Source organism: Crinia signifera, chromosome 3 (genome assembly GCF_055691185.1).
Source record: "Crinia signifera chromosome 3, ASM5569118v1, whole genome shotgun sequence".
NCBI lineage: Eukaryota > Metazoa > Chordata > Amphibia > Anura > Myobatrachidae > Crinia > Crinia signifera.
This window is the reverse complement of record NC_139219.1, coordinates 146,872,139-146,894,996: the sequence shown is the minus strand read 5'-3', so window position 1 is coordinate 146,894,996 and position 22,858 is coordinate 146,872,139. Positions and strand designations below refer to the sequence as shown.

The window sequence follows — 22,858 nt, the reverse complement described above, 5'->3', positions numbered from 1 at the left end:
CTATCATTGCTGGGGGGAAAGCCGCTCATTGCATACATACTGAGCTGCTTTCTCTCTGCTGGTGCAATCAGTGGGGAGAGGACGGCTTTGCATAGCGCAGCACTATGCAAAGACACTCATCTGCTGGTATTACCAGCAGATGAGCAGCTTTCCCGGCGATGATGAGGGTGCAAGCATCACTGCTTATCGCCGGGCCATACACACACTGGGCGGTTTTGAGCTGAAAGCTGCTCAAACATCCTGTTGCGAGCGGCTTTCAGCTTATAGTTGCCCAGTGTGTATGGGCCTTTACTTTCCATGTTAAATACAATATACTGCAAGAATGTGAAAACAGTTGTGGTGCGTGGATACAAAATACCTGGTCATTTGCAACATAAATTAAACAAACTAATCAACAGTTTCACAAATATAAACAATGAAACACTGGGGGAAATTTACTAAGATGTATATTCTGCTTCACATGTGATGTTGCTATGGGCAACCAATCAGATCCTGTCTACTATCTTCTAGAGGGTGCTAAATAAATAAAGCTGTGCACACACGGGGGCAATTTCAGCACATGAGCGACCATATTGCCAGTGATTCGTTTGTGCTGTTGGCGATAAATCGCCAGGTGCACGCTCCCGTGTGCAGCCCCTGATGGCAGCTGTTTCCCTGCCTCTTCCCCCGGCAGAGTCTCCTGTTCATCAGCGACCATCTCTAGTGGTCGCTGATGAACAGAAGACACTGAGCAATATATTGCTCAGCAATATATCTCCCCCGTGTGTACACAGCTTAAGAAGTAGATTCTGATTTAGTTGCCTAGTTGCAACATCACATGTGAAGTAGAATACACATCTTAGTAAATTTCCCCCATTAGGTTAACATACAACCACAGTACGGTCAAAGACATTCAACATTAACAATTGTAGCGGTAGTGGTGATTACCTGTCCTGGCATGATGGTGTGAGTGAAGAGCTTGTTCAATTCCACAAGTTTGTTAGGTGTTATATTGAATTTAAGTGCTATACAGTTTAAGGTGTCCGTGCCCGATGCCTATGGCAAAGAAAGGATTGGAAAAAAATTACTATCGTTATTGATGCCACATTGAAGGTCAGAAAGTTGTAGATTTCATGCAAATGACAGGATACAGTATGTACAATTGGGTTGGATATGGGATCTCAGCAAGGAGCTTGCTGGTGGTCAGAATATCATCATGCCAACTACTGTAATCCCAATAGGAACAAGCATTTAAACAAACCCTAACCTTCATCCAACCCCAGCCTAACCCTAAACCTCCCTGGCATCTTTCTTTGTAAGATTCTGGCGTCAGCATTCCAGCTCTGGTCTTTGGACCATCATTATCATCATCTTGTTTCTCGGAGTATTATTAGCACACTAGTTAAAAGCCTGTCAAAATGATGGCTTCTGCAATGACGTTTCACTTTGACTTTCACAGTTTTTAGCCCACAAACTCTCCACTCCACCCCCAGTCCCTATCTGCTCTTACCTCCAATCTCTGTCTTCACAGCTCCCTCGCTCCATATCCAGCAAGTTTGAAACAGATCAGTGTCCTGGCAAAAATTTGTTTTAATTTTGTTATGTGTAACTAAGGGGGGTATTCAATGTTTAGGTCACGGCAGACCCTGTACCGTTCTCGGTCAGCCCGACTGAGAATATGCAGGCGGGATTCAATGTCCCGCCTGCCGGGGAGCGAGAAGGGGCGCAGCCACAAGTTGCAGCCGGGAAGAGGAGAGCTGCAGCCTGCAGCTCGTCACTTGCCGACAGTTCTCGGCAGAACGAGCCCAACAGCTAGTGAAGTCAGGCTCGCTCCGCCGAGAAACCCTGTTCAATGCTATCGGGGGAAGACAGCATTGAATACCCCCTTAGTCTGTCAAGTGGCCAGAGGCGGCACTTCGCCTCATTAATATATACCTAAAGTATCTATGGTACTTGTGAGTTATCCGGGCTGCCGATTTTGTCCTTAAGTTTAGTTAACTTAAGGACACCCGACCGACGCGATGCCCGCGATTTAGCCCCAAATCGGGGGCATCGCGTCGGTCGTGGCCGTTGGGCCGCGACGCGATGCCCGCGATTTCCCATAGACAGTAATGTTAAAAGACACGATGGACCCGATTTCCCATAGACAGTAATGTTAAAAGACGCGATGGACCCGATTTCCCATAGACAGCAATGTTAAAATAAAATGACAATGTGAAATTGGCCAATATGGGCATTTCACATTGGATATGTTTTAAAAAAAAATGTTTCATGGCCCCCCACCACCGTTAACGCCACCCCGCTATTGACGCCAACCCGAAGCGTGGCGAGCCCGCAAGGGGCGGCGGTACGCGTCCTCCGACCTTTTCATACCCCTACTATCCACTAGGGCGTGGAGTGAGAATAGAATAGTGTGGCGAGCGCAGCGAGCCCGGAGCGTGGCGAGCGCAGCGAGCCCCGCGAGGGGACGCGGATACCTTCACAGGTATCCGCGTGCCCTTGCGGGCTTCACAGGTGTCCGCTGCGCTCGCCACGCTTCGGGCTCGGTGGCTCGCTGCGCTCGCCACACTATTTTATTCTCACTCCACGCCCTAGTGGATAGTAGGGGTATGAAAAGGTCGGAGGACGCGTACCGCCGCCCCTTGCGGGCTCGCTACGCTCGCCACGCTTCGGGTTGGCGTCAATAGCGGGGTGGCGTTAACGGTGGTGGGGGGCCATGAAACATTTTTTTTAAAAACATATCCAATGTGAAATGCCCATATTGCCCAATTTCACATTGTCATTTTATTTTAACATTGCTGTCTATGGGAAATCGGGTCCATCGCGTCTTTTAACATTACTGTCTATGGGAAATCGGGTCGGAAATCGGGTCCATCGTGTCTTTTAACATTACTGTCTATGGGAAATCGCGGGCATCGCGTCGCGGCTCCTTATAACGGCCACGACCGACGCGATGCCCACGATTTCGGGCGCGATGAAAAAAATCGGCAGCCCGGATAACTCACAAGTACCGTATCTATAAAGACCCTTTTTTCTTAAATGATGTCGGACATGCAATTCCCTCCTTGATTAAGGTGCCTGAGCTATCTAAGAATGGTCTAATGTAGGATATATCCATCCTGTATTACATTAGCGAATGCTGCAGATAATCTCCATTATTCTCAATGAAGACTGCGGCCTGGCAAAATTTACCAACCTCCAAAAAGCTTAGCCTTTCTAAGCGCAGGCTCATTACCGAACATCATCTTCAAATGATGTTAGCCAATAGGACCACTGACAGGGAAGTCCTTAGTTACATAAAAACAAAAACTAAAGGGTTGTACACATGGTGAGATTGCCTTGCTATTCGAACCCAATTTGATCGGTATCGACTCGCACTCAAGGCAACGCAATCGGTTTGGACTATACTGTATAGTACAGATCTGTGGAATAGAAAAATAGACCACATTGTACTTTGTATACGTGGCATAAGGCTTACTAGAGTCAAAATAACCCTGAAATAGCTTTGGTCTCACATGAGCACATTCTTCATTTAAGAGCTTAAACAGTATTAAAATGTTCGGAATATAAATGTGTTGCTGTTTGCAGGCTTTTCTTTAAAGCCTGAGGCAATGCAAAACCGTGATGGGTGCATGGGACTTTGGACCCTCTCCAAAAGGAGAAAGGCACTGTTAGTCCCCATCACCTGTAGCATTAATGGTTTAGGTACTCAGAGCACCCATGCCTTAACTCACAGCTCCCCATAGACCTTCGGGATATATCATACAAATAGAAAGCAGAATACACACAAAAGAAAGTATACATTGAATTAGGTAATTTTAGCTCTCCAATTGTTTTGAAACTACAAGTCCCAGCAAGTCCTGTCATAGTTTTGCTATTAGGAAATGCTAAAACTGTGACAAGGCATGCTGGGTTAAGTAGTTTCACACCAACTTGAGAGCCACAGGTTGCCAGGCATAGATTGTAATAAGACTAATAAACTGTGAAGCATTTCTGGGCATGGATTATTAGACAGCCAGTCAATCGGTCGACCCCAAAATGTCGACATGAGATTTTCATATTTTTTGTTGTTGTCAATGTCAACAACTGTGGACAAGGACCCCAATTAGTGTAACGTGTACCCTCGCATGGCTTGCCAGGCTTTGGGCTCGTTGCCTCGCTACGCTTGGCGCACAATTATATTATCCCTCTATATCAGGGCGGGGCAACACCGGCCCTCCAGATGTTAATGAACTACACATCCCAGGATGCTTTGCATTAGTTTTGCTATGTAGCCATGCTGAAACTGATGCAAGGCATGCTGGGATGTGTAGTTCATTAACATCTGGAGGGCCGGTGTTGCCCAGCCCTGCTCTATATGTATAGTGAAGTAAGAACAAGTCCGTTTAAAAAGAAAAATCATGAAAAACTCATGTTGACATTTTGCATACACCTTTTGGAGTAGATTGACTGTCTATATAGACACTGTAGATCATGGGTCTTCAACCTGTGACCCTCCAGATGTTGTGAAACTACAGTACATGTTCCAACATGCATTGCCACATTTTTTCGTATAAGAGCATGCAAAAACTGTCAGGGCATGCTGGGACATGTAGTTCCACAACATCTGGAGGGCCACAGGTTGAAGACCTGAGCTGTAGATCTATCAACTGAAGCCAAGTTACAATTGGTGTGCTTGAAATAAATATTGCATTTAAAATACACACAATATATTGGAATACATGGAAATGTACAGTATGTTAGCGTTCTTAATTAACAGGGTATGGTTTAACAGTGTTCTAATCCTGTATACAGTTGCCTTGAAAATGGGTGAAAACTTTGCAGTTGACATGAGCAATGGAATTCTGCAGCCTATAATATGACCTTTCAGAATTATTCAAGTGTAGCTGACAGCAGAACAATTTCAGTAAGTCTCCAAGTAACTGAATAACCACACAGGTCTAATATTAGAGAGAAGAAGGAGGTGGTGCATTGGTAAAACCATGTAACTTAGCAAATACGTATCCATCTAAGAAGTTCTGTCATAGGGCCAGATGCACTAAGCTTCAAAAGTGATCAAATGTAGAGTGATCAACAGCCAGCCAATCATCTCCTACTTGCCATTTCACAGACTGTGTTTGAAAAATGTCAGACAGGAGCTGATTGGTTGGTTGGTTGTTTATCACTCTCCATTTTATCATTTTTGAAGCTTAGTGCATTTGGCCCATAGTAACTTTATTTTAACAATTATAGGGGGAGCGTGACCTAAGGAGGCATGGCCACACCTCTCCCTAAAAACACCCGCAAAAACAAAAAAACTACAAACAGACAATACAGTATGCATCGTAAAGCGGCATCGGCATGGTAACCTCCATTCACCCCTCAGCCAGGAGCAGTGTGATTGTGTCATTCAAGCTACCCTCTTATCTGGGCAAAGGAGGACTGCAGCAACCTCCCTAGACCCACTGCAGCCCAGCACACAGCAGCGTGCTTACTGCTGGGGAAACAGAGGCTGCTGCTGGCTGTTAGGTGAGGGGGGAGGGGAATGTCCATATAGTGCATGATCCATTCACACAGAAATGTTGGATAAAAAGATAGGAAATAAATGTAAGTGTTGGGTGAACTCAGCTAATATGTAATAGTAGGGAGATTATTATGGAGACATTGCAAGGTGCTGGCAAACACTGTAGGGGACGCCATAAAAAATGAGTCCATAAAGGATTTGTTAAAGACTAGCAATGTATAAATTAAAGTTTTCACAATGTCTTCAGTGAGATGTGTATTTGTCTGATGTTTCATAAACGGATGTAACAGGATTTGGATACATATAGGATGTGGGACACAAGGACAGTTTTTGGTTGAAGACAACAAAAAGCTCGAAGGTTTGGAATTATTATTGTATTAGAGATGCTAATTATATTTGGCTAATTTTTGAAAAATGTACATGAAAACTCTCAGGTTTTGAAAGACGGATTGTGAGATGGAACAAGGACATGTGATGCCAGAAAGAATGTAATTAAAGAAAGAAAACACAGATGGTGAGAGAGCCAGAGGATAGATGAACATGGCATGGGTGCCATCTGTAAGCGGCATACAGGCAATACTGGACCCAGAGAAACTAACACTGTTGAGGCAGCTTGCTAGCATGAGAACTAGAACAGGATCCTGAACTAAAGACCAAACAATGCAGTTTTCGTATGAGGGATTTACAAATAGAGCCCTATGAAAGTGGCTAATAGAATATTTTGTGACAGTAGATAGAGGTTTCACACCACAGCCCTCTCTGTTTCTGCTTCTAATAGAGACATAAAATACTGCACCAATCTGCTCTTAACTGTCAAATGACAGTGTCTGTTTGAAAATGTAAATCACAAGCAGATTGGTTGGTACTTTATCTCTCTCCAAGCTTTGTTATATATCCCCATAAATCAGGGATGGGGGACCTTCGGCCCTCCAGCTGTTGTGGAACTACACATTCCAGCATGCCTTGTTACAGCTATATAGCCATGCTACAACTGTTGCAGTGCATGCTGGGATGTGTAGTTCAACAGCTGGAGGGCCAATGGTTCCCCATCCCTGCCAAAGACTGTAAGCTGAACTGGGGCAGGGATGGATGACAATATCCAAATATGCCCTGAAGATCTCTGCAGATTTTGCTCTATATATAAAAAAAAACATTTAGAAACACGTGTTTACAACCAGAGTCCTTTATTATTGAATAGAGCAGTACATGACTTACTATGTATTCCACAGTTCCCAAAGGCTTTTTCGTAACCATTTTTTTCTCCTTCTTTTCATTTTTATTATTTTGGATTTCACCTAAAAAAATTAAATGAAAAAAACAAAAACAAACACAAGCACTCAGTATGTGGTTTAAACAGTAACAAAAACACTAGTAAACAGATTAAATAGACAACAGTTGTGGAACTTTTCATTGCTACCTTACTGCAAAGTCAGTCACATTTGACATTGTTATTTAAAAGAAGCCAGTCCTAACAGATTTTAAAAGTAAATGAATCAAGTATACATAATCACCATGAAATACCCATGCCATTTGGGTGATGCCTTCACCCACTTAGGCAAAGGGAGGTGTATTCAAAGGGGATACGGTCATTTGGTCAACAGCATGTTGGTAGACAAGCATTGGGTCGACATGGGTCTAGGTCGACATGGAATTTTTCACTGTTTTTTTTGAGCCAACATGTGCCGACAGGCAGTATTTCATGCCCTACCATCCACTAGGGCTTGGTGGGAGAATAAAATAGTGTGCTGAGCGCAGCAAGGCACCATGCATGAAGCATTGCCAGCGCAGCGAGGGGATGCGGTGCACTTCAAACGGTGTCCATGTCGACGGTGTCGACATTCGGGTGAAAAACCCCATGTCGACCCAATGACCTGTCGACCTAAAGCTTGTCGATCCCAACCCATTCAAAGACTTAAAACAAAACAAAAATAAAGCTAAATATGTTCAGGTTACTGGCCAATCACTAGACAAATGAGTAGTCAATTATATTTTGAGAAAACCGACCAATGATTGCTGTGGAAGCATGCTAGGTCACTTTGTCCAAAGCATCCTTGTTTTTCTGAAGCTTATTATTACAGGGTGGTTGGTCACTTCATTTAATTTTCTACTTTTAATTAGTGACGAGCCACAGCATACACAAAGTGTATACACACTGGACGTTTTTTGCCCATTGTATATGCTGAGCAATGATGCGAAAAAAATAGCTGGCTGATAAATTGCTCAGAGCATACACACTAAGCGATTTTCACCTGGCCCAGCGATGTTCACTGGGGGTGAACCGCATTGGAATCCTGAATTACACATGTGCTAAATAAATAAGTATAATCTGATTGGTTGTTACAGAAACATCCCATCTTCACAAATTTACATGCTAGATTCTAGCTACTTTACACCACTTAAACACTTGTTTATTTTACCTATGTACTTGGGAGCAAAACTCTGGTAAAATAAAGGTAGCTTGGGACGTGCTTTTAGAATTACAGTATTTTAATTTGTTGTGATATGTCCATTTATATATATTTTTTAATTAATTAAGCATGACTTAATTCATGAGTGTTCTTATCATGGTGTTGTACAGTTAACATGAGTGTGTTTTACATGTGACTTGCTCTACCTTTAGGCTCTGTAATAATTCATACTTGCCTACTTTGAAAACTAGTTTCAAAGAGATTATAGTTGGTAATAGCATTTTTCACAGCGCCCAATTTAGGGGGGGGGGGGCGTGTCATGTTCCACCCAAAGGGCGTGTCTAGTTCCATATATGGAGAGATTGTGAAAAGAGATTGTGAACGTGGCACCTAGAAGCCTGGGTGTGTACTGCTACATCTGAGAGGAATCTTTTAAAATGACTTATATGCAAATGTATATGAGCCCCAAAGCAGTTAGTAAGAGATACTATACTTGCTAAAGTGCTTGGAAATGGTGCTGATGATTCTCTATAAATGTATATATCTCTTTTCATTTTTCATCAAAAATGTAACAGTGTAATGTGGGCTAGGGGAAATGAGGGAGATTGCTAGAATAAACAGGGAGAGAGGGAGATTGCTGCCATTTCACGGAGTCTCCTGCAGAATGCAGGAGGGTAGGCAGCTATGCATTAACTTTCTGTGACCAGATTCTGTATACTGACAGCATACTGATCGTATATACAGTATTTTATTTTTCATGGATAAACCATATAGATATTGCGGTGACAATTATCACACATTCTGGGGAAAACAAGTTTCACGCTGTTTGTACACTTGTGATGTGCATTAGCATCCTTCATGCTACATGTAACCATAAAGTCAGGAGGGGATTAGTAACCTTGCCTGCCAGCACAATGTAATTCATTCACAGAAGATCGAATGGTTATAGCAAATCAGTCTTCCTATTATATTCCATTTATAGAAAGCAAAACAAACCACCTGCAACTTTACAATGCAATCCTACAGTCATCTACCCCTTTCATCTGGCAACAATTGCAATACAGAATATATCTTTGGGCATTTGGATGTTATCCAGAGTGAATTTTATAATAAATACTATTTAGCAACACAGTTGTAACTTTAATTTATTTCCCAACTCAGTCAGATACACTCGCTTAACCTTTTATGGAAATGTAGTGCCCACAAAACATAAACAAATGGAATGTAACATTAACAAACAACTTCAAGCTGTCACCAGCAATACGATTTTATATGAACAATGGAAGAATGCACACAGTGGATCAGCAAGTTGTATACCCATGAGCAAACATACCAAGCACACAGCAGGGCAACTGGCTACAGTCAATCGACCAGCAATAGGACTTATTAGAGAAGGGGGCATACAGATGGTCCACAGCTCTCCTGTCAGGACTGTTAGTGCACTTGTGCCCAGGGGAAGGCAGAGCATGGCTGTCTGTAGCTGGAAGTAGCTCACTTGCCTCTGATGGGAACTGCTTCTCGTGAACACTGCCTGTGTCAGGCTGCACAGTCCTCCCGCAGCACAGGGTGCAATGCTCAGTATCCTGCATGCACTCTACAGCAAACATTCTGCTGCCTTCCCACAGTCACAGCAATAATAGGTCCTTAGGTTGTATGGTGTTCAGTGCTGCTCCTTAGAAGGCATCAGGCAGGAATCATAGTGGATAGTGCTCAGTGCAAGCAGAATGAACTACAGTATTCTCTCCATAAGGACCTATGGATATGGAAATAGTCCTGTTATTGTTCCTGCAGACCAGTTAGATCCAGACTCAGCAAAGGAGGAGTTGCTTCAGGGTCCTGCAGTTATCTGACCCATCCCCCATACAATTAGAAGGGTCAAGAAAGGCCTGATCCTGGGAACTTTTACACCTGGTTCCTTCCAATGAGTGCATAAAATGCAGGATCATTAACAGTGTCTAGTTGCAAATGAAAGCTTATGTGAGTATTACTGATTGCTTAATAGAAATAGGATCTCACATATCTGGGGAAGATGGTAAAAGGCTATTTCTCACACTGGTTGCGCTCCAATCTTAAAACTAACACCAGCACACGAGAGATTGCATTTTTGTAAGTATAAAAACAACACCAAAAATATAATATGTAAGGGCCATGCACTCCCCCCCCCCCCCCCCCCACACCTTTGTAGGGAATATAGTTATTATATTTATGTTTGAACACCTCAATTTTGTCAATAATCCCCTGAAGTCTGCAATACACATGTACATATAGTGTACTGTATGCTGAGGACATGAAATTTAAGGAGCAATTATTCATTTGCTTAATAAATTGTAGGGCATTTTGAATAGAATATTTAAAGCTGTGTACATCTACAGATACATCAATGGATCTGCAGATATATCTATCAGGACTGAAATCATAAATGGGTGGGTGTATTTGCATGCACCCGCCCAATGAGCTGTCAATCACTGCCAGCTCCTGGCACGGCTGCTGTACGGGTGGTCGGCAGATCGCCCGTACACACAGCATGATGCGCCGATATAGCTTTATTTATATTGAGCATCGGCTGTGTTGCACAGCTATATCGCTCGCACACACTGGCCGATGGTGCAATCGAATGGCTGATTTATTAGTGTGTATGCACCTCTAGAGTAGGTATCCCTCCCACACTTAACCCTATACATTTTCAACCTAGCTTTCACATTTAGAGATGTATCATTTCACCTGGGATTACCTGTTTATTTCTTAAAGTGCGTACACACTGGCCGATATATCGGCAATTAGAGTAAACGGACGATATATTAATGCACCATCGGCCAGTGTGTACGAGTGATATATCTGTGAATGGTGTCATTCACAGATATATCACGTCGGCTGTGCAACACATCATGCTGTGTGTACGGGCGATCTGCCAGCCACACAGGGAGCCAGCGGTGATTGACAGCTCTGTGGGCGGGCACATACAAATGTATGGAGAAAATGCTGCCCAAGTCTGTAGAAATATCTGTGACCCCCTGACGAAGTCCTTCTGTGTGACGATACGCGTTGGGCGTGGCTTCTTTGGTCCGACGTTGAGACGTCCTTCTTCCACCCATGTCCCAGCCGGTGTTCTTCCTGATCCTGGGCGGGATGTTATAACATCCGCGGCCCCCCTTCGCCGGACATCGCATTATTAGTAACGGCATATGCTATAACATATGCCGTTATTCATGCAAGGGACAGCTCTTGCGGTAAGAGCTGTCCCTTGCGATGCGGTGCCGGCACTGGACTTCCGGGTCTGTGACCCGGGAGTCCATCTGCGCATGCGCAGACCCCGGCGCCGGCCGCAGGGCACGCTGGGAGGGATCCGTGACGGATCCCTCAAACAGCGCTGCGGTAAGAAGCCCATAGGCTTCTGCAGGGATTCGCCAGCTTTAGCTGGCGATTCCCTCCGCAGCGCTGACACTGCGGAGGCGCCATATAGCATATAGAAATGCGGTAGAAACCCCGAAAACGGGGTTTTTACCGCATTTCTGCTATATAGCATCCCGCCCCCTGTGTGAGTGGTGCGGTGTCTCAGTCTGAGGTCCTCTGACTTCAGCTGAGTGGCGGTGATTCCCTAACATAGCAGTCTGGGCTGTGACGGTGAATTGATCTGGCTGGCAAGCATACTACAGTTAACCCCTGTGTAAGTGAGCTTTGTTATATTAGTAAATATTTGTTATATCCTGCTCATTTGGTGCGTCTTCTCTACTTTCTTTGTGTGTATGTGTATGTGTGTGTGTATATATATATATATATATATATATATATATATATATATATATATATAGTTACAATCCAAAAGAAGAGAACTCTGAAGACTTCGCAAAAGGTTTCAACAAATCTGTATGGAGGCAGATGAACGTTTTCGGGACCGTAGCCCCTTCCTCAGATGACATATATATATATTCCACTTGTCACACTCTCTGGGTGAAATGTAATAGGCTGAGAGATTCAGAAAGTGAGAGATCGAAATCAAACTGGTTTTGCAGTGCAAATGATTGGCGCATTAAAAAAGCTGGAGATTTCTTACCAAATCTCTCATCCTTTTAAATGTCACCCTCTCTTACCGCTAAACCTCCATTCTTTTACTCTGAGTGGCGGCTTACCACTCGCAGCCATCTGCAAATTTGCAGATGAGCGATCCGGTCTAAAGTGTATATACTGTAAGCCAAAACTCACCATCACACAGAGAGACCAGTTATCTAACATTGCCGTACACTATAACATAGTTGGTCTGTCTTACCTCATGTACACTAAAAAGCCGTGTCGGTAACGGCAGAGGAGGCGGGTACTAAGCTGGCACTTGGAGATGAGCGCATCTCTCAGGGCTGGCTTTTTCCATGCAGTGAACGGGACACACTGCGAGCTAGGTTTAATCCGTATCCAGCCATGCTCGCAACCCGGGTTGAAATGCCAGTCACTTGACCTGCCATATTTCAATTGGGTGCATTCACACTGCCTGCAAACGCATGTTTTTTCAGGTAGCGTAAAAGGGGTATCTGTCTAATGGGCGAGTATTAGTCCGATTTCAGAGGTGAGCACTGTTCTGATTCGGTTGCAAATGACCAATGGTTTTAGTTCTGGGAACCTGAGCCTTATGTTCTGCAATGGTTCTGAAACTGATGGTCCTACAATGATGATCCTGCAGTGTGGCCCATAAGGCAATACAGCTTGGTTGACTGTGTAACATTGTTTTTGGTGACCGGGAGTAGTGGTTAATACAGATGCAACTCCATTATGACGTTGGCAAATTCCCTGGCCTCGGTAGGGGACATTCTTAGTAACCTTAGGGTTGTTCAGATGTTCCATGGTCAGCACAATATTTAGGAAGCAAATCTCATACTAATGCTACAGGCGAAGGTCACGGTTCTATGTTCTCAGATCCGCCGTATCCCAAGATGCACTGGTTATCCCTTGCTTCCAAATCTGATTTAGGCACTCTAATAGTGATTCAGTGTAGTAAAATAGTATTCCTTTATAGCCCATTGTTCAAAACAAAAATGCATTTATAATAGTACAGTTGATTTAGTTTTACTAATGTCACTGCCATAAAAGCTTCTAGGGCTGCACATAGCCTGCAGTACTTAGAAGCACATTATCTCCAGCTGGAAGCTCCTACTGCTAATAGCACCGCAGATTGTCAGTACCATATAGGGGAAGGTAGAGGTTCAGCCACTGCACAACGAACCAGCCCTAAGCATGGCTATTGGTTGGTAACATCGATGGTGTGTCACCATCTGCAAGGAAACTTTTGAAGGTTGCACCCACCGATGACCACCCCCTGCTTTACAATACTGTAGCCTGTTGGCCAATAAAAGCCCATGGCGGAGCTTCACAGGAGTTTGGGGTACTGAGCTAAGCACTGTGTACCTGCACTTTGTAAAAATAAAAAAAATGTTGCTTCTGCATCATTGATGGTGGGAAACCATCTGGTACTCTCCCATCGATGACAGAAAGTATTCAACATTGGTCATAGACCATCGATGATTTTGAACCATAAGTAGTTGGTGGCTATCCCTAGCTTACCTGTATAGACAGGGAAAGGGACTGTGAATGTCTCCTGCTCATGCCTGTACAGTACATGTCCTTCTCTAGTAGTACTTGCATCTGCACACCTTGTTTGGGGTTGTTTAATTTACTGGGGTGGCAGTTCACTACTGGGGGGGGGGGCCCTAAGCACAATCTGCAACTGGTTGTAAGCTTCACAGGTGCTGGAACAGCTGCAAATGACCGACAGCACTGTGGACTATGTAGGTGCTAGATAGCTAGATAAATAACATGCAGTGCTTCAAGTGGTCCTGGAGAGGTGGTGGAACTAATTCCCCCTAACACCGCCCTGCTTCCCACACAGGGCGCTTGCAGATCAGAGACACCATAGAGGTGTCTTTGATCTGTGTGCACTGGAGAAATCATTTGATGGTCACCAACCATCAAATGATTTCTCCCCCGCACCCAAGGCTGCGAATGGATGACTATGCAAATCATCCATTCACAGTGGTGCGGGGGATCACTACCGCCGGAGAGCTGTTCCACATTATCATCCACTGCCTGTCCCGTCATTTTCGGCCGCCGCCTGCGTCGATTCCCGGCCGGGCAGGACACAGAGGACGGCAACCCGGGTAAATATACCCTACCCCATTCACACCAGCCAGGTCCCCGGGTTGAATTTTGCCAGCAAATTAGCCTGGGAACCTTTCGCACCAGTGCTAGTACCGGACTCAACGCGGGAATTTAGGCTGGTGTGAAAGGGGTTTCATACACATCTGTCTCTGTCAATCCAGCAGTTCACTGTCCATGCCCCTCAGAAGCTCCATGTCCTGTGTCCCTCCAGCAGCTTCCTCACTTTGGAATTTCTACAGCCCCCTCTCATCCTGTCTTCAGCAAGTACAGAGCCTGCTACTCTTCTTCACTTCAGCGGCAGTGATGGCATGACATCACATACACCGTGCCAGAAGAAGGAGGACTGGGACAGGCTTTTCTGTTGGAATTACTGTTCAGGGTTGTGGTAGAGGTGGAACACAGGGATAGATGTATGAAGCAGTGATAAGGGAGGAGAAGTGATAAAGTGCCTGGTACTTTATCACCAGCCAATCAGCTTCCTACTGTACCTTTTTAAACCCAGCCTGTTACTTGAGTCAGCCACTGATTGGCCAGTGATAAAGTAGCAGGCACTTTATCACTTCTCCCTTATCACTGCCTCATACATCTACCCCACAGTTCCCCCTACCATTAGAGGTGGTGGAACTCACTTTAACCCTTTATAACATGTACTAAAAAATAAATGTGTAGCTATGTGATTTATACCACTTTCACTTTGCATGGCTGGGTTGAATTCGGGATCTTGATCCTGGGCCTGGCACTTTCACATTAAGGGGGTATTCAATACTGGCTGATATTTCCAGTACTTGTAAATATGGATCAGCACTTATTCAACAAAAATATATAGAAGAATAAATTATAATTTGCCTTTTTTCTGGCTTTTCATAAATATATATATATTTCATGCCTAATACACGTTGTTTGATTTAATCAATCATCATTGGACAACTATCTATCTATCTAGGTCTAGTGTCCAATTGTGTGTCTCTGAAACACTGCCATCTCTTGGCAGCGAGTGAAACTATATCTCTTTTGTCTCACACATGCATAAACACAGAGGCATTCACAAGGTAGCAGACTAGCTTTTCAAAGCATTTGCTTCAAGCGGGCTTACTTGTATCTATACAAGAGCCTTAATGTTTTCCACTCATAGAATTAGTAGATTCAGCATGTTAAAAATTGTTGCAATCGTAAAATCTTTCTGCTAGCCCGGACTTTCATGTGTATCATCTTCCATTAGTGTGGGCTTTAGTGACACAGAGGGTCATTCAGACCTGTTCACCAGGCTGCGAATTCGCAGCAGAGGCAAATGTCGAATGACTGCACATATGCACGGTACCCAGTGCACATATGTGAGCTTTCCATCCGAAGGCAGCGAGCTAAAGCTAGCCTTTGCTCACTGCTTACAGGGTGATTGACACACTGCAGGTGCTTGCGAGCATGCAGCCGGAGTTTTCTGCGCTTCCCCCAAATAATGCAAGTATTCCTCAGCCGTTGGGCGGGGGGCACTGATGTCCTTCTCCCCACAGTCTTTGCAGAGCCAAGTAAGTCCTGGCTCACTCAGCACTGCGAGCAGGGGAAAAATCTTTCAAGGTGAATGATTTTTCCTCCTGTGTGTACGTGTTCACAGCCGTACTCAAGGGTGGGAGGCATGTATTTGATGCAGCAGCTACCTGCTCATTGGGCTCTGAACACTCACAGCCCAGTGAGCAGGTCTGAATCAGTCCTTTAAAGGGGAAGTGTCCTCTAATGGGCACTAATAATACATGATGCATCAATGTTAAATATTTTTCAATACACCTCTTGTCGTTGTTTTCATTTTTAAGCATATATACAGATTTTTATTTTTGTTCATTAGTCATGTGTGCACAACAAAATATATATTGAGTACACTATCTGTGAGAAATAAATGCTATTGTGGAAAAATCTGTGTTTGATTTATCCATGTCATCCCTGTTTAAAAGATTGAAATCGCTCAGATATTCTGTTTAACATTCCATGGCAATTTGCCTCATATCACAATATCAAGTCCTGGTTATAGTTTTATTAGACACAAATAAGAGAGATGCTGCATCCTTTAAGATTATATAGAAACCACATAACTTATAGTAGTTACATGTACAGTGAAAGCCAAGCACGGAAATCACCTCATATGCCTAATTTGTTATGTATAACCTACTTTTGTACCCTTTAGAACCAGGTACTAATTTGAAAATCTACCACACCAATACATTTAGGTCATCCTTTTATGTTTAAAATATTTTTCCTATTTTTTTTTTTCGTTTTCAGAAATGTGGTTTTCACAATAGGTCCTATCCATTTCTTGGAACCATGCAAAGCACACTTACAGGAATGTAAAGTACATACTCACAGTTTGACCTACTATCATGATGAGTGTTAAGATGGTCTGTCTGTCTATCTATCATGTCTAGTGATTGTGTGTCTCCAACACTGCCATCAGTTGGCAGCGAGTGAAACTACATCTCTTTCTCTCTCGCACATGCATAAACACAGATGCAATCACAAGGTAGCAGACTAGCTTTCTAAATATTTGCTTAGATCATGCTTACTAGTTTTCAATCTAGAATTTTTTGAGGGCAGGGCGCTGACCACCGGGCAGGGTACTTTTTTCAATCGTGAGGGCACATTTTATATAAAAAATGGGTACTCTTGGGTGGGGCGTGGCCTAGCCGGAGACCTAGCTGGACGCACCAACCTGTGCTCCGGCCGAATACAATATAAAATAGGGGCTTTCCACCTACCCTAACCTCCCTCTGCCACACGGAGAGACCGCTGAGTGCCGCCCGGGACCCCCGCTGCATCACAGCCGCCCCGCTGCTACGTCCGCCCGCCGGGGCCTACATCAGCGCCGGAGCCGCGGCCTCGATTTGCGGCCATCGCGGACGCGATCGCGGCCTCCTTCCACTCCCCGGCCGGCTCCAGATAAAATCCCGGGCACCGTTCTGCCTCCCTGAGCCCCCGCTGAGCCGCAGATAGCCGCCACAGAGCAGCGGGCCTCTCTGTGACACCCGGCAGGTTGCGGCTTGCTTCTAGGCCGAAGCTGCGGCCTCAATTTGATCCCAGACCCCAGCCCTGAGCCGCAGGCGGCGCGGTGCCCAGCAGACACACCCCAAACCGAAGGGAATTCTTTCTGCTGCACCACAGGAGCCGGTGCAGCACTCTCCTCACCACACAGCTTCCTTCTGACAACTGGTGGGCCTGTGCACAGCACCAACAAGGTGAATCCCTTCCCCTCTCAGCCAGGAGCCATCTTGGGAAGCTCACTACTGCCTGGGTAAGGTGACACTCTTATGCAGTGAATCTCTGTGACTGCAGTGGAGTTTATGTATGCTCCCCTTCACTCCGTGCCCTCATCGAGCTTGCCCCCTTGAAATGAGGGTTGTGTAGCCTCCATGATGTCGCTCTGACCACCGGCACTGTGTTTCCCCACCACCACAGCTAATACACACCAACACGCCCCAACCGCCCCGTGTCCCTGCCTATCTCCGCCTCGGACGGTGCCTTTCTCTACCCTAATGCCTCCTAAACGGTCTAAACCCCCTATGGCGGTACCACCAGTAAGCCTGTTTAAGACTGTCTCTAAATCTCCAGGCATGACTGGCCACCCAGGACAACCCTCACAGTCGCGACCTAACACCCCAGTCACTGCCCCATCTCCCTCTATACCTTCTGAGGACACTTCCTTAGACGAGCCCATCACTGTCCGCAAGATGCTGCAACTACTCGGCGACTTTAAGAAGGACATCACAGCTGACATAACGTCTTCTATCCGTGAGCTGAAACATGAAGTGCATGATCTGGGCGACCGTACAGACCACCTTGAGACGAAGATGGGAGAGATAGTGGCTTCCCATAACAATCTAATATCAGCCCATGATGCGACGAGATCCGAACTATCTATGCTTCGAGATAAACTGGCAGATATTGAAGACAGGGACAGACGTAATAACTTAAAGATACGTGGGATCCCGGAAACTATTCGCCCCTCTGAGCTTGAGAACTTTGCCAAGGGACTGTTCCAAAAGTTGCTCCCAGGCCTCCCATCTTCTCAACTCTTGATAGATCGCATACACCGTTTGCCCAAACCCCGCAATGCCCCGGAAGACTCCCCGAGAGACACCGTCCTAAGACTCCACTACTTTCAGACCAAGGAAGGTCTCCTCAGAGCCTCACGTGACCCTGAACTATGTTCCTCGATACTAGACCCTTTGCAACTGTATGGAGATCTCTCCCCATCCACCCTGCAGAAACGTAGATCTTTCTCGGCTCTAACCACAGCACTACGGCAGGCCTCCATCCCATACAAGTGGGGCTTCCCTTTCAAGCTGATAATCACCAAAGACGGCTCATCAACAGTGCTACACTCCCTAGATGAAGGCCTGAAACTGCTAGACCAATGGCAAATCCCATATTCCTCTGGCCCTCCGAAACCAGCTACATCACTCAGACAGGACTGGACCTTAGTTAATAAAAAGTGAAACTTGGAAATACCACTGTCACATCTGGGATTGACATTCCCCACTGGATTTACTAAAGTATACCCACTCTGCTGCGCGGTGTTGTCGCTCCCACCCAGGGGTGAGGCGGGACTATGTAGCGCAGCCTTAAACGTCACGGTTTCAAAGTACTTGAACATTGCATTTATTTTGCCATTGTTATGCCTTTATATTCTCAGTTATGCTCAGGCGATAACGGCTCCATTATTCTGCATTACTGAGCGGCCTCTGACCACCCCGTCTTCCCCGGGAGGTAGAGTTCACTGCAGTTGTTACCAAGTGGGTATGTATGTACACGGTTGTATATGTGTGTTTGAGCATACATATATTTATATATGTTGTTTTTTTGGGGGGGTTTTTTCTTCCCCTTTTCTTGTTAAGTGTATCCCTGCAAAAAATGACTTGGCTTTACTTGCCTCTCTCTCCAATGTTCCCGGTGGTGGGGAACAATGCCACTACCCCCAAATTTTTCGCCACACAGTTTTGTGGCCTACATGACTCTCATGGTAGAGTCATTTTTGTTTATTTACCTTTTTCTCCCCCCCTCCCCAGTCCCTCCAGGTTTCCCCATCCCCCCACAGGGTACCTATTTTGTGCTCACTTATTTGTTAATTCTACTTGGTTATATCTACGCCATTTCCCCCTTATTACATAACCATGCCGCAGTTTATGTCTATTAATGCTAAGGGGTTGAACTCCCCCCAAAAACGTAGGACTGCCCTCCGTTACTTTCATTCCCATAGAATAGACATCGTAGCAATCCAAGAGACCCACTTTGCCTCTTCATCCCCCCCATCTCTGTCTGACCACCATTACCCAACAGGTTTCTTTGCCAATGGCCCCTCCAAGAAAGGAGGTGTCGCTATTCTTATTAATCGCCACTGCGACTTCACCTCTTCCTCTCAAACTGTTGACCCTCTCGGTAGATACCTTATACTAACAGGAGTATTAGACGGCAAGTCGGTCACCATAGCTTCTGTATATGCCCCCAACACTGGTCAACTCCGCTTTCTTAGAAAATTTCTCAACGCGGTACGAAAAACAGCTGTCGGCCAGGTAATCATCCTCGGTGACTGCAATTTAGTACTAGATCCCAAAATGGATAGATCCGACCCAACCGGCCAAGTCCCTGCGTCACATTCTCTAAACACCTCCAAAGCCTTTGGGCTCCTATTATTGGAATTTGGTATGTTTGACGCCTGGCGCGCCTTACACCCCACGGTGAGAGATTACACTTTCCACTCCCGGGTCCACCACTCATACTCCAGAATAGACTATATGTTCCTAGACAAATGGTCCCTACAACAAATCCGTAAAGCTAACATCCTTCCTATAACCTGGTCAGACCATGCCCCCCTTGTTGCGACTTGGGACCTTACACATAAAACCCCAGCTGCTAGACCCTGGAGATTTAATAATTTCTTACTATCTTCAGCCGAAGCTACTCAAACGATTCAGGCCTCCTTAGATGATTTCCTCAAACATAATAATCCTGAGGATACCTCCCCCATAAACTTTTGGTGTGCCCTTAAGGCAGTAACCCGTGGGACTATTATTCAAATTGCCTCCAGACTTAAGCGCCAGGAAAGGGCAACCCAGAAATCCCTGGAGAATCAAATTCTTATACTAGAGGGTAGACACAAGTTAGATCCCGATAACTCCTCCCTTTTACAGGATATATTGAAACTCCGAGCTGAACTGGAGGTCTACACACTGCGCAAGGTTAATGCAAATATTGCCAGGATGAATCAAAGATTCTATGCAGAAGGAAATAGAGCTTCCCGACTTCTGGCTAGGAAATTGAAAGGCAAAGAAATTCGAGCTTCAACTAAAACCCTATATAACAATGCTGGTGCTAAACTCACCAATCCGTTAGATATTTCAAACGCCTTTGCAGATTACTATGCTCGGCTCTATAACTTAGTTGAAGATGACACTATCCCCCAACCCTCCCCAGAGTCTATATCAGCCTTCCTCTCTGGTATATCTCTCCCTACCCTCTCAGCCCAAGCCCTCGACTCTTTAAATGCCCCCTGGACTGAGGAAGAAACCTGTCTTGCCATTAAATCACTGAAAAAAGACAAAGCCCCCGGGCCGGACGGATTCTCAAATAATTTCTACACCACTTTCCGTTCAACCCTTGCCCCGGTACTTTTGCGGGTGTTTGAGTCTGGTACCACACTGGGTGCATTCCCACCAGAAATGCTCGAGGCCCGTATTATCACCATACTGAAACCAAGTAAAGACCCATCACTCCCCCAAAATTACAGACCTATAGCCCTGCTGAATACCGATATAAAACTATATGCTAAGCTAATTGTAAATAGATTGAACCCCCTGCTCCCCAGCTTAATTCACCCAGATCAAGTTGGCTTTGTCCCAGGTCGTCAGGGACCAGATAATACCCGGAGAGCCCTCGCTATTTTAGAACACTATATACGCTCTGGTTCCCCCCTGGTAACACTTTCCCTAGACGCCGAAAAAGCCTTTGATAGGATTCACTGGGGCTATATGAAGGCAGTCCTACTTAAGTATGGTTTTTCAGGCCGTTTCCTACATGCTATCCTATCGCTTTACTCATCTCCAAGTGCTCGGGTTTCCAGCAATGGTTTCCTATCCTCCCCATTCCAAATCAGCAATGGTACCAGGCAAGGTTGTCCCCTTTCCCCTTTAGTGTTCGTCTTAGCAACAGAGCCCCTTGCTGAACATATACGCACCTCCTCCCTCCTTACTGGCCCAATCATTAATGGCTCTCACCATAGAATCTGTCTGTTTGCGGACGACGTCCTGCTCTTCCTCACCAACCCAGAGACGTCACTCCCGGAGTTACATAATATCCTCCATAGCTATTCAAAGGCCTCATTATACAAATTAAATACCACTAAAACTGAAGTCTTGCCACTGAATATATCGCCTAATACATTACCTCTTCTGCAGTCTACATATAAATATAGTTGGCAAACTCTCTCCCTACGCTATTTAGGTATATGCTTATCCGCTACTGAGGAGTCTCTCATAGAGGTTAACTATGGCCCCCTCCTGAAACAAATAACGGGCATCACTAAAGACTGGCTGTCACATGAGTTCTCCGTGATGGGTAGACTGGCTACAGTTAAAATGACAATCCTTCCCAAGATCCTGTACCTATTTAGGTCTATCCCCAGACTCCTGCCTCCTTTTTGGCTTAATAAATTCCAGGCAGTTCTCAACAATTATGTATGGAACAACGCAAAACCTAAAATCGCTAAAAAATTCCTTATGATGTCCAAGGAGGTGGGTGGTCTATCCTACCCCAACCTAGAGCTGTACCAGTTAGCATGCCTGATAAACCAAATCAGCGACTGGTCAGTACACCCCGTCCCTAAACCTTGGGTGGTCTTGGAATCGAGCATGTTAAACCCTTACTCTCTGATGGACCTAATATGGTGCTCGCCCAATGTCCGATCGATCCCCACCCAAGCCTCTAGAGCTTCCGTAGACACCCTTAAAGCATGGGATAAATTCTCAAAATATTTATTACTAAAATTACCCTCACCCGAATTGACACTGTTGGGGCTCTCCTCCCTAATCCCTGACCTAAATCTGTCCTCATGGAGTAACAAGGGCGTCAAGCAGATTAAGGAATTGTTCTCAGATGGTGTCCTTAAGTCTTTCTCACAACTGCAAACCTCCTACTCCCTCCCGGCTGCTGATTTTTACAAATATCTACAAATTAGGCATTGGTTGCAATCATATCCTCTTCTGTTCGACCCCTCTCATACAGTGCCCCCTCACATCCTCTCGCGTCTCACCTCTCCTTACCGGAAGGGGGGTATCTCCTATTGGTACTCTATGTTGGTAACCTCCACCCAACCGGATAAAACACCGGTGCAGTTAAACTGGGAACGTGATCTTAATTTTTCCTTGGAAGTTGAAGAGTGGTCCCACCTGTTTTTATCTGTCTTTAAAATGTCTAAATGTATTTCCCATGTCGAAATGTATATGAAACTGTTCTACCGCACATACTTAACCCCTGCCAGACTACACAAAATCTGGCCAGCACAGTCTAGGTTCTGCTGGAGAGGCTGTGGATCAATAGGTGATGTGATTCACGTTTTTTGGTCATGCCCACTGCTTCGGACCCTGTGGAGCTGGGTTGAGGATCTCATAATGAAGGTGACTGGCCTCCACGTCCCCCTGACCCCTCAGGTCGCGCTACTCCATAATTTTCCAGATTCGATTCCCATTACTAATAGATACCTAAATACTCACATTTTTATCGCCACTAAAACCTCCATTGCACAGTTTTGGAAACAACCTATGCCTCCCCCGGTGGACCTTATTAAATCTAA

General features: G+C 45.2%; 1 protein-coding gene across 6 annotated transcripts in view; it reads right to left on the bottom strand.

The window, feature by feature from the left end:
• NCOA7 (nuclear receptor coactivator 7) overlaps positions 1-22,858 on the bottom strand; it is a 167,039-nt gene that overhangs the window by 67,279 nt on the left and 76,902 nt on the right. For 4 of the 6 annotated variants that reach the window (XM_083176688.1, XM_083176687.1, XM_083176685.1 and 1 more), the window contains 2 exons: positions 6,698-6,777; positions 928-1,035 (listed from right to left, as the gene is read on the bottom strand). In XM_083176688.1, coding sequence (XP_083032814.1) covers positions 928-1,035; positions 6,698-6,777 — 188 coding nt within the window. Of the gene's footprint in view, positions 1-927; positions 1,036-6,697; positions 6,778-9,223; positions 9,733-22,858 lie in introns of those variants that run through there. The other 2 variants (XM_083176683.1, XM_083176689.1) reach the window with 2 other exon arrangements.